Raw genomic sequence first — 17,454 nt, 5'->3', positions numbered from 1 at the left:
TTAAGTGCAGGTTTTTATTTTCTCTTACCTGCACTGCTGGGGCTTCCAGGACTCCTGTGGAGTGGTGTTACCTCATCTGTGGAAAATGCCCTGTATTCCCTGAGAAGGTGGACATCCCCTTTACTACCTGGTTACTTCAGCCTTGGTTTACCACTGCCATGGGCTAGAAGTGGCAGGTTATGGGTCTTCTGGCCTGAATCTTCTTGGTGGCACCTTTCTGTAGCCAGAAGCTGGGGGCACTACTGCTCTGAGTTAATCGAGCTATCTTTAGCAGGCTGTGCCATGATGGGTGGCAGACAGGTGGGCAGAGGGAAACAGATTCAGGCATCCACGGTTATGTTCTTCCTCATGGGTTTAGCCACACTGAGTATGTTTGAGTGTAATTTCAGTCAGCTCTTGTGATTTTAAAGTTCATTAAGGTGCTCAAATGTCAGTTAAGTAACCCAGTTGTGAAGCCAAGAACTATTCTTCACTAAATCTGCAAAGTTGAATCATATGCGAAATATTTTCCAGTTCTTGACAAAATTTTTCTTTGGCCACCAACACACTTAAGTCTGGAACAACAAAAACATGATGTTCCACTTGCATTTCTTTGTAGAAAGCTAAAAATAGAAAGTTAAGTGGTGGCTTGGATTTCATTAGTGTCAATTTGGATAATATTGTTTATTGAAAAATTCATAACTGCAGAGAAACATTTACATATTAGAGTTCCAATGTATTATTTGAGCCTCAGGATTATCAGAATAAACTCTGGATGGAATATACATTTTTAGGAAGTATTTCCATAATATCTCATTTGCCTTGAATATCTCATCCCCAGTAGCATTTTCATTTTACTCCTCAGAACAAAATTCTTCCAAACATTTCACTTCAGGTATTCCAAATAGTGCTCTTATGTAGCAGATATTAACGTCTGTAGGTTCATCAGTGTGCAATAAAACTTTATTTGTGAATAAGCTTTTAATAATGTCCTGTATTATGGTAATCTTTGTCATCTAACATGCTGATCTAGTGGTATTATTGATTTCCTTTGCTTTTTTGGTTCCAAATAGAATTTTTAAAATTCCACACAGGCTGGTAAAATTGCAACTCTGCAACAGTACATCATTCTGACATTAGATATTAATTGCACGTTCTTGCGTTCCAAACTTCTTGATTAGATAATAATATGAAAACACAATTTTGTTGCATATTTTAATCTTGCACATGCCTTAAAAAGTTCAAACCTTTTTCTGGGTATGGTAGATGTCTTTTGGTAAGGTGTTGATATAGCTTGCTTTGCACTACTGATTTGATAACATTTGATAACATTTCCATACAAATGAGATATTTAAGCAAAAGGACAAAAATATTCCTGTGGTTCATAAATCCAAGTTTGATATAATTCTAATTATATTGTCTAATTTCTAATACTTTTTTATCATTGTGTTTATCTTATAACTTATTTTATTTTCTCTCTAGGCATATTTTTCCATAGGTGCCTCAGTAATAATATGACATTTTTGTTTTGTTTTCTTTATTATGCTAGGCTTAGAAATTATGTAAAATGCATCCACAGCTTTCCCACTTTTGATGAGTAGTGAAGATATTCTTTGATAGCAAACTCTCAGTCTTATGGGAGTCTCATGAACACCACTAAGCTTCATCGTGACAGGCAGCAGAATATAGAAATTAAGAGCATAGCTTCAGAAACCAGACTGTCTTTACATACTGTACTTATTGTACAATCTGGGGCAAGTTACTTAACCATTTTGTGCCTCATCTGTAAAATAGAGATAAGATTTTGTATTATCTCTATTATAGAATAGTGAATTTGTATGTATCTCTCTTATAGAATTATCGTGAGGAGTAAATGATTTACCCACAGAGGTCCAGGATCACCATTATGGTAAGGGCAAAACAAACCCCATGCCCAAGCCGTGCAGCTATACTGTCTTATGGAAACTGTGGAGGTCAAGTCTGGGAAATTACAGTTAAAAATCTTGTGATTCAGCACCATCTATTGGAGAATAGTGGAAAGACCTCTTCAGAGAAAGCTGTTAAAGGAGGGCCCATAATATATACATACATATATATATACATGCCTAGACAAAAGAGATCAGCAAATACCATGAATAACCACAATAACAAGGAAGCTCAGAAAGAAAACGAAAAATCCCCAGAAAGCAAGCTGGATGGAACACATGGAAATATGTGATATAAATGACAGATATTTCAAGATTGCAGTTCTGAAAAATACTCAACGAGATGCGAGAAAATATAAACAGGCAATTCATGCACTCAGGAAACCAATTAATGAACAAAATGAGTACTCTATCAAAGAAATAGAAACTTTAAAAAAGAAATCCTGGAAATGAAGCCTACAATTAAGGAGATTGGGAGTAAACTACTGAGCATAGGAAACAGAGCCAACCATATGGAGGAAAGAATTAGTGATATCGAAGATAGGAATCTAGTAATGACGCATAGGGAAGAGAGAGACTTGAGTATAAAGAAAAATGAAGAGCTTTATGAGAAATATCTGACTCCATCAGAAAAAATGATATTAGAATAATAGACTACCAGAAGAAAAAGAAAGGGAGAAGGCGATGGAGAGCCTATTCAAACAAATAGTGGATAAAGAACTTCCCAAACCTATGGAAAGAACTAGATCCTCAAATCCAAGAAGCAAACAGAGCACCTAGTTACCTCAATCCAAAGACGCCCTCTCCAAGGCACACTGTATTAAAACTGTCAAAAATTAATGACAAAGAAAATTCCCAAAACAGCCAAGGGAAAGGAAGGGACCTACAAAGGAAAACCCATCAGAATTTCATCTGACTTCTCATCAGAAACTCTACAAACCAGAACAGAGTGGAACCAAATATTCAAACGTCTGAAAGAGAGAAATTACCAGCCACAAATAATATATCCAGCAAAATTATCCTTTAAATATGAAGGAGAAATAAAGACTTTCCCAGACATACAGAAGCTGAGGGATTTTATCACCAGAAAACTTCCACTGCAGGAAATACTCAAGGGAGTTATTCTACCCGAAACAAAGAACGTAAGGTCACAACACTACAAGTAAGATCAACAAAAATCTTATAGCATAAACAGGGATAATTTGCGATAACCAAAACATAAAGGGGGGGGGGGTGTTTCTCTACAAATTATTTCTCACTCCTGTTAAGCTCTTCTGGAAATACAATTAATCTATCATTTTAAGCAAAATGTTTTTTCTCTCTACCATTTCTCCCCAGTAGGAAGGCTGTCCTCAGTGTTATCTGACTCGATAAAGCATAAGGGAAAACGAGAATTCCTGGAAGGTCCTTTTATCTTCCCACATAGCAAAGAATGGGGAAGGTAATTCAAAGAATTTGGTGGCAAAGCCAAACTACTATCACATTCAAAAAAAGACAGTTTCAACAACGGCTGTCAGTTAAAATGACACGTATTACAAATAATGCATCATCTACTTCTTATGCAATGCCATCTTTTCTCAGTAATCACAAAATAACAAAAATATGTTTGTAATGCTGATTAAAAATAGATGGCATTACATAATATAAACATGAGAAACATAACAGTGCTTCATAAATAGATATCTGTAAATAAAGGAAAAATAAATAAGATTGTTGTGATTAAGATTCATTTATCACTGGATAACCAAAATTATATTTTATATTTATCATTAATACCCAATCAATATGGGTAACATCTGCAACTTTATGTGTAACTTTTTAAAAATATATCTTTATAGATTTCAGACAGAAGAAGGGAGAGGGAGAGAAAGAGATAGAAACATCACTGATAAGAGAGAGTCATTGATCAGCTGCCTCCTGCACACCCCCCACTGCAGATCGAGCCCACAACCCAGGCATGTGCCCTGACCGGGAATCGAACTGCGATCTTCTGGATCCTAGGTCAATGCTCAACCGCTGAGCCCCGCCCGACTGGGCTTATGTGTAATTTTTAATGTTAATAAATTGCTTCATAAAAGAGAACTTACTTCAGATTATATGTATCATATTCAATAGAAGACCTTGGCACTGCAGGAATCATATACAGAAACCCAATATGTTCATTTTCACGTAGTACTTTAATGATTTGCAAGGGATCACGAATGTTGGCTTTAACAACGTCTTCCCGGTCCTCGAAAATGTACGTAGGGTAAGCTGTGGAACTAGTCTTGTAGAGACCTCTTCTTCCAATGGGTGGCAGTTTAGGAGGAGAGGGAGAGAATACCTCAGTAGAGGACCGATGGATCTAAATAAAGCCAAAGAAGGTAAAGGGATTAAGCAAAAAATAAAGTCATAGATACAGGGGGGGGAAATGAGTATTTGAGGCGGGGAACAAAGGCTATAAAAAAATGACAAAATATTAACATCAAGGACCAGTTACTATACTGCCTGAGCTGTCCAGGGCTCAAAGGCAAGCACTTTGGAACTGAAAATTTTCAAACAGTTGTTAGGCACCAATCTTCCTTCTCAGTACTCCCTTATCCAGATATCCATCCCTTCCCACAAAAGGGATCAGCTCCTACTTCCTTTTCCTCTGCCGTAACTCAATGTTTATTACATCAAAACACTACCAGCTATCTGGTGTTCACCACCCTCCTTGCTCAGATGCTCTACTGACCCTTACTGTGGCCTCTCCCCTCAACCTCCTCACCTTGTTCGGATTACCTGATGCTTTTAAATGAGTGAAATCTTATACAGCTGTAATCATAACTCATAATAAACTATAGTTTTTTGTGAATGTGAGGGGTAGTTATGCTGAATATTGGGAATCGCTGTGTCATTGCCTTGGAAAAGTATCCATGTTTTTAACTCATAATTGCGGGTTCTGGCCACCAGTGATTCTCACATTTCAATGTTCATGTGAATTAGCCGGGTGTCCTGTTATAATGTAGTTTCTGTCAATCAGTCTGGGATGAAGCCTAAGATTCTGCATCTCCAACCTGCTCCCAAGAGATGGGGATGCTGCTGGCTCATGAACCACAGTTGGAGCTTCAAGGTCAAGCCCACACTATGTTCACACACATGAGCTTTGCTCCTTTCCCTGGGTCCCACATTCTGCCTCTCAACGCCACTCACTCCTTTGTTCCTCCCGAACAAACTTTGGGAGGTTAATAACCACGTCTGAGGAAATTTGACACTTAATTCCAGCAGTCACCACTTTATCTCTCTGACAGTACAGAGATAACTGGCTTTCAGATAAAAGAATCTCCATCGCAGACCTGCTTTGTTAAGTAATTGATGTAAATACATGATCTTTCTACTGCCTGTTAGCATAGCTAATAGAGGCTGCTGTTTCTACGACAGATTTATTGTCATAAGCTCTGTGGAACAACTTCCCCAGAAAGTTTGCATTCTCAGGAAGCCTTATCTTCCATCTTTAATTAAATATACCATGTTGAATAGAAGTTTGAGAGCAGAACTCTGGGAAGCTCAGAGCTGAAGGAAATCTTTGAAGTCAAAAGATAAAAAAGTTCTTTCGCTTCTTGGCGAGGGGTAGCGGCCAACGGCAACGTTTTCTTATGGAAAATATATAAAACCAGATATCCAGAGCCAGAGAAAATATGCATTGCCTTGTTCCAATGTTTCAAAAGGGCTGTGGTCAACTCTAATACCTTTATGAGACTCTAGTATTAATATTTTAACAAAAATGCATTTATTTTCTTTGTTATTTCCTTTAAAAAGTTTTACTGTATTCTCAATGAAAGATTTCTTCAACAATAACCCTACACATTTTTGTCTGAATACAATTTCTAATTACAGGCATATCTCAGAGATATTGTGGGTTCAGTCCCAGGCCTCCATAATAAAGTGAGTATTGTAATAAAGCAAACGATAATCTTTTTGCTGGTGAAGGGGCTTGCCTTCCATTTGTAAAAAATGCACCATCTGTGGAGCGCAATCAAGCAAAGGGCAATAAAGTGAGGTACACCTATATATAACTCAGTGGCAAGACGTGATTCAATTTAAGTAGTCACATAAATTCAGATTTTTGGTGGGGGGATGGAATAAAGGAAGCATTTATTCATAAAGTGTAGGATGTCCTTTGTGATGGATGCCCAGTCTAAATGTTAAGTTAATCTTCCTTCATTAGCAGAAGCAAAGCCCCCTTCCTTCCTTCCCTCTTATCTCTCAGGAAATTCTTGTTATTGTATTTCCATTCTAAACTCATTTTGAGAAATCAATACTCCCCCAAAATGACCCTCTTCTCAGAATAAATACTCCTCTTTTATGTGGCATATCCCCCTTTCTTCCATATTTCCCTTTGATCCCTAACTCCATACTTAATTGTTCACTTAGTTACAGCTACAATCAAGTATAAGCCACACCTAACATTCCTTTCCAGCTTCCTCCCTTCATCCCAGTTACCCACACAGTTTCTCCCCTCTTCTGTAAATGCAAGATTTTGAAGCCCACTTTATACTAAATGAATTCATTTATAGGCAAACAGATCTTCCCTGGCCTACCTAAGTTAGCTCACTCTCTCTCTCTCTACTTCACAGAAACCAAACTAACGGAAGCTATACAATTTTATTCGATCATGGGATATCATTCTCTCAGTAAAATCTCACCAAAACCCACAGAGAGCCTCCTTCCAGCTGGCTTCTCAAGCCCCCAACTGTCCTGCCTTATCTGCCTCGTTAATTTTCCACTCATTCCTCAAGGCTCAGTGCAGTTCCCTAGGGTCGCTATTCCTCCACCGGCCATACATCTGGACACTAGATGTGGCATCCCCTCTGTTCCATTCTCCATCATTTTATATACATTAAATGACCCATGAAAGCTCTTACCACCCCTTGAGCGTTCACTTATCCATCCGCCCACCTCCATCCAGATTCTGAAATCCTTGAGGACAGAGCTCATCCCCAGCTCTTTATTTCCAGCACTCTAGCCCAGTGCCTGAAAGAAAATTAGCTCTGAAATGTTTAACAAATGTCGAAGAGCCCTCTGAATAAAAAGCTCAGGGAAATCTTGGCCCTGTTGGTATTTTTGTCTTCCACACTTTCTCCCGCCCATTTCTCTCCTCTCTTTAGTTATCTATAGGTATTTATATAAAGCCATACTCTCGGTGGTTTCTCCCCTTATTGCCTGCAAGGCAACCTCACCGCTCTACAAAAGTTATCTCACCAGTTACAAAATGTTATCTATCTGGCTCAGTTTTTATTTTATTGCCTTTTACCAAATTTTCCAAAGACTGTCATTTGGGGGAATAATAATGAAGATTTTATAAAAGTTAAAACACTGTTACGTCTTCTTTTAATATGCAAGAAGTCAGAAGACACTGTACAGATGCTGAGAGTTTCCTTTATGATTTTCCTCTACTGCCCAAATTTTCCTTAAATAGGAAGAACTGAGAAATATTATATTCCCCAAATTCTTTATGCAACCTGATAGAAAAAGATTTTGTCACTATTCTTGTGCATTAAAAGCACATTAGCAATGCTATATAAAACTAAAATTAAATTAAAATGGCCAATTAAGTACTTTAAATACTATACCTGTTTTTCTTTCAAAGCATCTTCATGCTGAAGAGACTGAACAGGTGACTTGGTAGAACTTTCTTCAATGCTTCCTGGTGGTTTTATGATTCCAGAAGTGGTCGACAGAAGTTGATTCTGTTTATATATGAATTCTGGCCTCTTACGGTCTTGGTAGGCTTTTAGCACTGGCTTTGGGGAACAAAGAGGCATGTTAGTCTTTTTAATATTAATGTGAACTTATCTTAGTCTTCGCTACCTTTGGACTCTACCCTTGTTGGAAGTTGATTTCATCCTGGGACTAATTTGCTGTTATAACTACAAACATTGTAACAGCTACCACCACTGTCAGTCTATGAACTATTGCTTGACTAGACTTTTCTAGTTGGTTTCTATTAATTCTGTAATTCTGTATTTTAAACACCAACAAAAACTTCTAGGATTAGGATTGTAACAGAAAGTGTTCGGGGGCATGATCTTAGGCCAATCTAATTTCAAATTAAGGCAGTAAAAATCCAGCTTTTAACACAAAAACTAAATAAAAAAATTCACTATGATGACTTTAAGTTTTTAAGCATTATGATTTTAGCATGATAGCCAATCTTATATACAGGAGTGAGAAAATAAAAGCTTGAGAGTAAAATTAGCAAATAGCTGTTAAGTTTACATTTGGTTTTGGATAAAAATCCCTCTAGTCACTGAAGAAAAGACCAGCCGGTAATGCGAGTAGGAGGAGACTACAGTCATGAGAGTAGGAGGAGACATCTCAGCTATACAACAGTGTGGCAAAGAAATAAAGACCAGAATCACAGGTAAAGGGGAATGGGGGTCCAAGACAAAGATGTAGGAAGACCCTCAACTCACCTCCCACAGACACACCAAATAATATCACCTTATACACCTATATATGTAGCAGCTCCTCCTGAAGAACTGAAGGTGGACTGAACAGCTTCTGCACATCAAATGAGAGAGGGACCACACAGAAAAGGGGAGGAGAGCTGGAGATGCAGTAACCATGGGAACCTTACCCCAGCTGGGCAACCTGCAATAGGGAAGGATAGCACCGACAAACCCATGTGCAGACGCACCTGCCCTGGGCCACGGCAGTAAAACTATGTCTTAAAGTGCACCTCGGCTATACATGAAAAAAACAAAAACTATTTCTTAACCCCAAGATCCTGCCGGATAGGTGGGAAACTGCAGGAATTCTCCAGAACTGGAGGACGCAGCAAGTGCTATTATTATGTTCCCCCTCTACCTAGATAGCAGGGGTGGGAGCTCAGTCCAAGTGCCTTGTACAGCTTGCAAGAAAGGATGCCACAGCTCGCTCTGGGCCACCTAAGCCAGAGATCACCCAGACCCAGCTAGCTGGCCTGACAGGGTGGCCTTGAAGCCACCTTTCCCCATGCTTGTTCCAGACGTGGCCAGCTGGTTTGCCTCGAGGCCCCCAGCGCTGCATGTCCTGACCAATTCAGTCATGCCTACCCCAGCTTCGGCCAGCGGGCCTGCGGGGATGCCCCTGGCACTGTGTGAGCCCACCCAGGCTCTAGCCAGCCTGCCAAACCTAGCACAGAGGTTACCCTTACAAAAGGCCACTTTGTCAAAATAGAGAGAAGAAGCTGCTTCGTTTCATTCATAAAAACACACACAGAAAGCCAAACAAAATGAGGAAACACACTAATATGTTCCATATGAAAGAACAAGAAAAAATGCCAGAAAAAAAACCCTAATGATATGAAGATGAGTAATTTTCCTGATAAAGAATTCATTATTTTAATAGATGACTAGTTTCCCATTGTATATATAAATGTGTGTGTGTGTATAATATATATATATTCTCACATCTTTATCCAGTCATTTGCTGATGGACACTTAGGTTGTTGCTATGTCTTGGATGTTGTAAATAATGCTGCAATGAACACAGCAGTATATATATCTTTACAAATTAGTGTTTTTATATTTTTCGGTTAAATTCTCAGAAGAGGAACTGCTAGATCACGTGGCAGTCCTATTCTGTACTTTTTCCATGGTGGCTGCACCAATTTACATTCTTGCCTACTGTGTATGAGGGCTCCCTTTCCTCTACATCCTTTCTAACACTTGTTATTTCTTGTCTTTTTGATGACAGCCATTCTGACAGGTGTGAGGCAATATCTCATTGTGGTTTTGACTTGCATTTCCCTAATAACAAGTAATATTGAACATCTTTTCATATATCAGTTTGCCAATGGTATGTTTTCCTTGGAAAAATATATATTCAAATCCTCTGCCCATTTTTTAATCAGATTTTTTTCTTGTTGTCGAGTTGAATGAGTTCTTTATCTATTTTGAATATTAACTCCTATTGGAAGTATCATTTGCAATAAAAAATGAAATATTGTCAGTTTTGACAACACAGATGGATCCTGAGAGCATTAAGTGAAATAAGTCAGATGAAAAAGGGAAAAAGTTTTATGATTTTACTCATACATGGACTATAAAACAAAAAGTAACAAATAAACTAACAAAACAAACAAAAACAAATTCATGCATAGATAGATACAGACAAAAGAATGGTTGTTACCAGAGAAGAAAAGGGGGTGGGAAGGGAGTGAATTGGGTAAAGGAGGTCAAATACATGGAACAGAAGGAAACTAGAACTTGGGTGATGAGCATGCAGTAGAGAGTACAGATATCAAATTATAGTGTCAGAGGCCTGAAATTTATATAATGTTATTTACTAACGTTACCTCAATAACTTTAATTTTGAAAAAAGAATTCAAAGTAACTGTCATAAGGATGCTCACTGAACTTGGAAGAAGAATAGAGAACACAGTGAGAACTTCAACAAAAGAGTTAGAAAATACAAAAAGAACTAATCAGAGCTGAAGACTACAGTAACTGAAATAAACACACCAGAGGGAATCAACACTAATTAGATAACACAGAAGAACATATTAGCAGCCATTAAGAACCAGCAGTGAAGCCCTGGCCCATCTGACTCAGCGGTTAGAGCATCAGCCCGCAGACTGAAGGGTCCCAGTTTCAATTCCGGCCAAGGGCATGTTGTACCTCAGTCGCAGGCCCAATCCCCGGCTCTGGTCAGGGGCATGCAGGAGGCAACCAATTGTTGTGTCTCTCTCACATCAATGACTCTCTCTCTTTCTTTCTCTCCCCCCCATCTCTCCCACTCTCTGAAAACCAATGGAAAAAATATCCTCAGGTGAGGGTTAACAAAAAACCCCCCATGATCCATCTGTATGAAGCCTACAAGGGACTCACTTTAGATCAAAAGACAGACTGAAAGTGAAGGAAAGAAGATATTCTATGTAAATATAAGTGAAAAGAAAACTGGATAGCAACATTCGTATCAGACAAAATTGACTTTAAAACAAACTGTAAAAAAAGACAAAAAAGGGCATTACACAACAATAAAGGAGTCAATCCAAGAGCAGGATATAACATTTGCAAATATTTACACATCCAACATATGAGAATCTAAACATTAACAGACATAAAGGGAGTAATCAACAGTAACACATCACAGTGGGACTTTAATATCCAACCTACATCAATGAATAAATCATCATGACAGAAAACCAATAAGGTAATATTGGCTTCAAATTACACTTTAGATCAGATAGACTTAATAGTTATTTACAGAATGCTTCACTCCAAAATTGCAGAATACAAGTCTTTTCAAGTGGACATGATATATTCTCCAAGGCAGATCACATATTAGGCCATAAAACAAGCCTCAATAAAATCAAGAAGATTGAAATCACATCAAGCATCTTTTCTAAACATAAACTAGTAATCAATTAGAAGAAGAAAACTGAAAAACCTCCCCAAACACATGGAGACTCAGCAACATGCTACTAAATAACCAATGGATCATGAAGAAATAAAAAAGGAAATAAAAAACAACCACCTTGAGACCAATGAAAATGGAAATACAACTTTCCAAAGTCTATGGGATACAGCTAAAGCATTTGTAAGAGGGAAATTCATAATGATACAGACCTACCATGAGAAACAGGAGAAATACCAAATAAACAATCTAACTTTAGACCTAAAGAAAGTTAGTAGAAGAAAAAAATTATAAAGATCAGAGTAGAAATACATGTAACAAAGAGGGGAAAAAACAATAGAAAAGACCAATGCCCCTTCTAGGAATCCATCTTTATATGTACAAAAGAAAGGCCATTCAATGCAGCATTGTCTGAAATAGCAAAATAATATCAACAAAACAAAAAGGAAATAACCTGAATTCCCATCAACAGGAGACCAGCTGACAGATACCATATTCTGGTACAACCACGCAACAAAATACAGCGCAGCTCTTAGAAAAGACACCTCGGAATGCATGGATTAGGAAGATTGCTATGTTTAAGTGAAAACAGCACTTTGAAGATCAGTATGTACTATATAATCTTACTTTAAAGCCATAAATGTTTATACACAAACTCATTTATATACATATATGTTTGAATAAACATATAAAGCAGCCTGAGGGGGAACCACCAACAATAGTAGTTGCTGTCTGAGAGTGGAAGTGAGAATTTTCACTTTTTACTTTATGCACTTTCGCAGCTCCTTTACATGGATTTATAATTATCCAAAGGCACAAATGGGTTCTTAAAATTAAGTATATTCAGACATGCACAAAATTGTTCAGGACACCAGGGATTTCCTTTAAAAATAATAAAACTATATTGCTACAGGCATACCTCGTTTTATTGTAATTTGCAGATAATGCCTTTTCTACATAATAAAGGTTTGTAGCAACCCTGCATTGGGCAAGTCTATTGGTGCTATTTTTCCAACAGGCTCAGATGGTGGTTAGCATTTTCAGCAACAAAGTACTTTTTAATTGAGGTGTGCACATTGTTTATTAGACATAATGCTATTGCACACTTAACAGACAACAGAATAGTGTAAACATGGCTTTTATATGTACTGGGAAAGTAAAAACTGTATGTGACTCACTTTATTGCAATATTCAGTGTATTGCAGTGGTCTGGAAGCGAACCAGCAATATCTCTGAGGTATGCCTGTGTATATATAACTGTATATAGTATTCTTGCTGAAGTTCCCAGTATTAAATGGTACCCTAATATCCAAAGAGCCTTAAGTCTACATAGTTAAGTATCATATTGTACATAATCCTAGAGAAGGTTTATCCACTAGAAAACTTTGTTCACCGCCATATCCCTCCCACCTCAAACTGTTTAGAAGTCAGTATTTTTTAAATAAGTAATTACATTTACAACTTCATAAACAAGTCTTAACTTTCAGGTTTTCCTTTCTTCTTTGACAAGAGACTAGAAATACTCCATTTCCCCAAAGCAATTTTGCAGCTTCCTCTGTAACCAAAAGTGGCTAAGATGTTGGTTTCCGAACTTACCAGAGGCTCCAGTTTTCTAGGCTGCTGTTGTCTTCTTGTCCTCTCCTGGGCTTTCGTAGCGTGCCTAAACATCAGGACTTGTGTATCAGCTGCATTTTCTGTGGGTGTTACAAAATTTTGTATTCCCTTTGCTATTTTACTATTCAGTCTTGGAGGCACGGGATTTTGCACCTGCTTGTCGACATTGTCAGAGTCCGTTTCTGAGGGATGAAAAGCCATCCTCACTCCTGCAGGTGTAGGGTCAGGAAAAGACAAATGAAAAGTAGAGCAACAGAACTGGGGAAGTGACGCAAGTGGAGGGGACGTAAGAACTGGGGAGAGCTGAATTTGCTTACCACCAAAGAAAACCCATCAAAGTTACCCCGTTCTTGCCAAACTGAGAACCTGAACCAGAGGAATGAAAACTAGGAACTGTGCCTGGCCGTCCAGAAGCCCCGTTGTTGGGGTTGAACCCAGGAATTTGCATTCCTAACAAGCTCTTGGGTAATGTTGCTGCTACTGATGCCACTGATTTGGGGACCACACTGGTCTAGACTGGAAGGATGAAGAGAAGTGCAGTTAGCATTGAGATCAATGTTTCTCACACTTGAGTATGCAAAATATCTCCTGGGAAGCTTGTTCAAAATGCTGGTAATTCTAATACAAGCAATCTGAGAAATACAGCCTAGGTAGTCATGAAGAAACCAAATAAAGGAAAAAAAAAGAATTGAAGGCTAAATCCTAAAACAGTGCTTCTGGAACTCTTAGGTGCACGAGGGTGACTTTGGGGGCCTGTGAAAGTGAAGGTTCTGATTCATACTCATTGGATAGCAAGGCCCTAGAACACTAGAACTGTGAGACTTTTGTAGTGGAATTGCATTCTCATTACCACTCACACTCCCAACCCACCAGATGGACAGATACACTTCTCTTCAAAATGGTATGTAGGACAGGAGGTCTTCAACCAGGAGTCAGCTGGACTAGATTTTCGTCTAGATCTGCACTGGCCTATCAAAATATGATGCAAAAAGCAAGGAGGTGGGCGGCACTGAAACAAGCCAAGATTGAGTGGCCAGCTCCAGTGAAGGCAAGATGGGGGTCATAGATGACGACATCATGGTAGAATCAGGTGATGGCTCACAGGACCTGATCACGTGTTACTGCCGGAAACCCTTGGCCTGACAGCCCATGATTGAGTGCAGCCTCTGTGGAACATGGATCCACCTCTCTTGTGCTAAGATTAAGAAGACCAATGTCCCTGACTTCTTTTACTGCCAAAAGTGCAAGGAACTGTGGCCAGAGACCTGGCGGTTAGGGGGGGGTCTCCCAAATCTGGAGAGCAATGAAATCATCATCTCTAGGCTGGAATTTTCAAATGACAACATGACTTGGGAACTGAGTCTCAGGGACCTCAGCCTATCCCCTGAAGCTTGGATACTGTCCCGCTTCAAGGAAGGAATTCCCAAGAGAGATGGTTTGGAAATGAGTTCCTACTCCCTCTTCCTACCTTGTGGACTTGAACTGGGACCCATTACAGTTGCGGGTGGGAGGTTGTCTGGGTCCCTAGACACTCAATCTCTGTCCCTTGTACCTGCCACCTCTCACTTTCTGGGCCAGGGTTGGTATTGGAATGGAATGGGACGGTTGTCTACAAAACTCTAGTGTAAGTATAGAGCTCTCTTCCCTCATCTTTTTTTCTATCTCACTCCCCACTTATTCTACACTGATTTTGTTTTTTATTTTGAACTTCCCCTTTTGGGCATGGCAGCTCAGAGGCGGGGTACCAACCAGAGCCTGGCTGAGGGAGGAAGGAAAACAGGTGACCATTCTCTCAGTCACCTCCTTTTGTTTTTAATAACATTAGCCAGCCGTTTGCGCAGACAGCCTGCGTGTGGTCAATAAGTCTCCTGTGCAATTTTCATTTTTCAAGTAGCCACATTCAAAATCACACGACAGGGAACTGGTGGCATTAATTTTAACAATGCACTTTGTTGAACATACCCAAAACATTATCATTTCAGCACAATCCATATAAAAGTTATGGATGTGCTATTTTATTTTTTTGTTACTATGTCTCAAAACCCAGTGTATACGGTCACATTCAGAGCGCACCTCAATTCGGACCAGCCGCCCGCCGAAGAGCGCGGGTCCCCAGATCTGACCGCTCAGCCTGAGTCTCGGACAAGCCTTTGCTCTCTCCAGCCCTCACTTTCCACCCCCCACACCCCCCTAAAACGACGAGGGATTTCAAACGCCTTTCCACTGCCTTTCTCTGCCTGTAGGAGTCTCTCCTCGTGTGCTCCGAAAGCCACGCCTTTGCCAAAGCCCAGCCCATAGCTGGAAACCTCAAGACTCACCCAAGTCAGGCTAGAGGAGCTGCCACCGCCGCCGGGGGTCTCCGGGGACAGAGCAGAGCCAGGGCCGGGGACCGTCAGGCGGCTGCAGGCGCTGTTGCCCGTCGCCAAGCAGCCGGCAGGCGTCCGCCCTGCGCCCTGCGCCTGTGCGCAACCCGTCGCCAAGCAGCCGCCCTGCGCCCCGCGCCCTGTGCGCAACCCGTCGCCAAGCAGCCGCCCTGCGCCCCGCGCCCTGTGCGCAACCCGTCGCCAAGCAGCCGCCCTGCGCCCTGCGCCTGTGCGCAACCCGTCGCCAAGCAGCCGCCCTGCGCCCCGCGCCCTGTGCGCAACCCGTCGCCAAGCAGCCGCCCTGCGCCCTGCGCCCTGAGCCTGTGCGAAACCTGTAGCCAAGGCAGCGCTCCGGCCAACCGCGCCTCCAGGTTTAGGAGCGCCAGGCAGTGGCGTCAATCAAAGTCTGCGAAGCATGGCGCCCGTCGCTGGTTGGTGGGGAGCCCGCGCTCGACCCGCCCGGTTCGGCTTCCTGGCCCCGAGCTGGGCAGCGCGCAGAGCCGCAGGCGACGCCGCTGGAGGGGTGGTCGGTTCTGCGAGTTCCTACGCTCACCGGCCACCCACCCTCCGGGTCCCTCCCACCCTCCTGCAGGAATCTTTTCTCCGTTTCCCCTTCCAGAGGCTTAAGACCGACTGGACATTCGATTTACATTTTTTTCTGGCCAGAAGAGTCAAGGATCTCTGGAGAGGGAGATGCGTTGTGTGGGCAGTGCCGGGTCCCCCTCTCAAAAGGAGCGACAGTTTTGCATCTGCATCTGCACCCGCATCCCGCCCGCACCCTCCTCCCCTGAGTTATAATACCAATAAGGCCGAGATGCCTTGGAAGACCTCTCAGTCTCTCCCCCTCTCGCTCAGAGGCTGCAGATTTTTGTTAAACAGGATGTGCAGCTTCTCCCTGCAGAGGTCTGTGCTGGGCACCCCACCACTAGGGGGAGCAACATCGCTGATTAATTGACGTCTTTGGCATAACGGGGGTAATTTTTCTTAGACATTTGAAAATGTGGTGGGAAGTATTTCATACGATGACAAGTAAGATACACCATGTAACAGTTTAAAACAAAGCAATAGCATATGTGTGAACTAAGATTTAACCTGATTAAAATGTGCCTCAGAATCCAGGAAAGTAGACATCACACAGTGTGTCCTAAATTCTCACAGTTTGCCTGAGACTGGACCAGCTCCCCGCTGTGTGCAAGTGGGAACGTACTCTACAGACATTTAGGGCCCCCCACTTGTGGGTGTCCAGGGTAGGGTGTGGGAGTGGGGGGCAGGATAACTAGTGGGGGGCAGGATAACTTTAGTCTTTTAAGTAAACCAGGCAGGAAGATAGTACATCAAGACAAGCGACTGCTCCGCTGGCCCTGGCTCAGCAGTGGAGCATCCACCTAAGATCCAGGAGATCACCCTGAGGGCTCCATCCCCAGCAGGGGGGTGCAGGAGGCAACTGATCAATAACTCTCATCGTCCATGTTTCAAGCTCTCTCCCCCTCTCCCTTCTTCTCTCTGAAATCAATAAAGACATATTTTATAAAAAAAATTTAAAAAAAAGAAAGAAAAAGACAGGCTCCTGGCTTCTGTGACTTGCTGTGCAAAATCTAATTTACAATCTGGCTGGGAAAATGCTCCAAATATTGAAAACCTCCAAATGACCTGCTCACAGCCATGAAATATGTGCAGCCCTTAAAGCACCCCAACTGTCCCCTAAACTTCTGCTCCATAGTTAATCGAAGCTGGGTGCAGCCCTAGCCAGCAAAGATTCAGAAACAGGCCTCAGAGAGGCGGATGCAGGATGAAGGCTGACAGCCTAGAGCCATTTTTACGTCAAAAGTACCTGAGAATAACAACGGTGCGTGGGTGTGCGTGCACATGTGTGCGCCTGACTGTTCTGTCTCTCTCAGACATTTTCTATCCCTCTCCATGCACTCTTCTTGCCTGTCCCCTAACCCCACTGGGATGACCACCTCTAGATTAGGCAAAAGAAAGACAAGCTGTAATAATCAGCCAGATCTGATAAAGCAGAATTACCTTGGGACCCTGAGGAGAAAAGGCAAGGTCCTTCTCCTGGGGGCAAAAACCATCAGTACAGTGCTCCAAGAATTTTGTGCACAGTCCAAAGGACAAAGGGGCCTGCTCGAAATTCCCCACCTAGGTGCACCTTGTGACCTATAGCTATATTCCTTACTCCTTTGCCCAGGATGAGAAGCCAAACC

The 17,454-nt window shown here is 41.4% G+C and overlaps 1 protein-coding gene across 1 annotated transcript in view; it reads right to left on the bottom strand.

Moving 5' to 3' along the window:
* The window catches only part of DNAH6 (dynein axonemal heavy chain 6), a 174,706-nt gene extending 159,428 nt beyond the window's left edge, over positions 1 to 15,278 (bottom strand). The window contains exons 1-4 of the mRNA XM_016202528.2: positions 15,200 to 15,278; positions 12,864 to 13,090; positions 7,499 to 7,669; positions 3,992 to 4,248 (exon numbers count right to left, since the gene is read on the bottom strand). Coding sequence (XP_016058014.2) covers positions 3,992 to 4,248; positions 7,499 to 7,669; positions 12,864 to 13,082 — 647 coding nt within the window. The 5' untranslated portion in view covers positions 13,083 to 13,090; positions 15,200 to 15,278. The remainder of the gene's footprint in view (positions 1 to 3,991; positions 4,249 to 7,498; positions 7,670 to 12,863; positions 13,091 to 15,199) is intronic.
* Between the last annotated feature and the right edge of the window lie 2,176 nt (positions 15,279 to 17,454).

The sequence above is a fragment of the Miniopterus natalensis genome, chromosome 13 (genome assembly GCF_054644295.1).
Source record: "Miniopterus natalensis isolate mMinNat1 chromosome 13, mMinNat1.hap1, whole genome shotgun sequence".
Taxonomy (NCBI): Eukaryota; Metazoa; Chordata; class Mammalia; order Chiroptera; family Miniopteridae; genus Miniopterus; species Miniopterus natalensis.
This window is presented reverse-complemented; position numbering and strand designations above follow the sequence as displayed.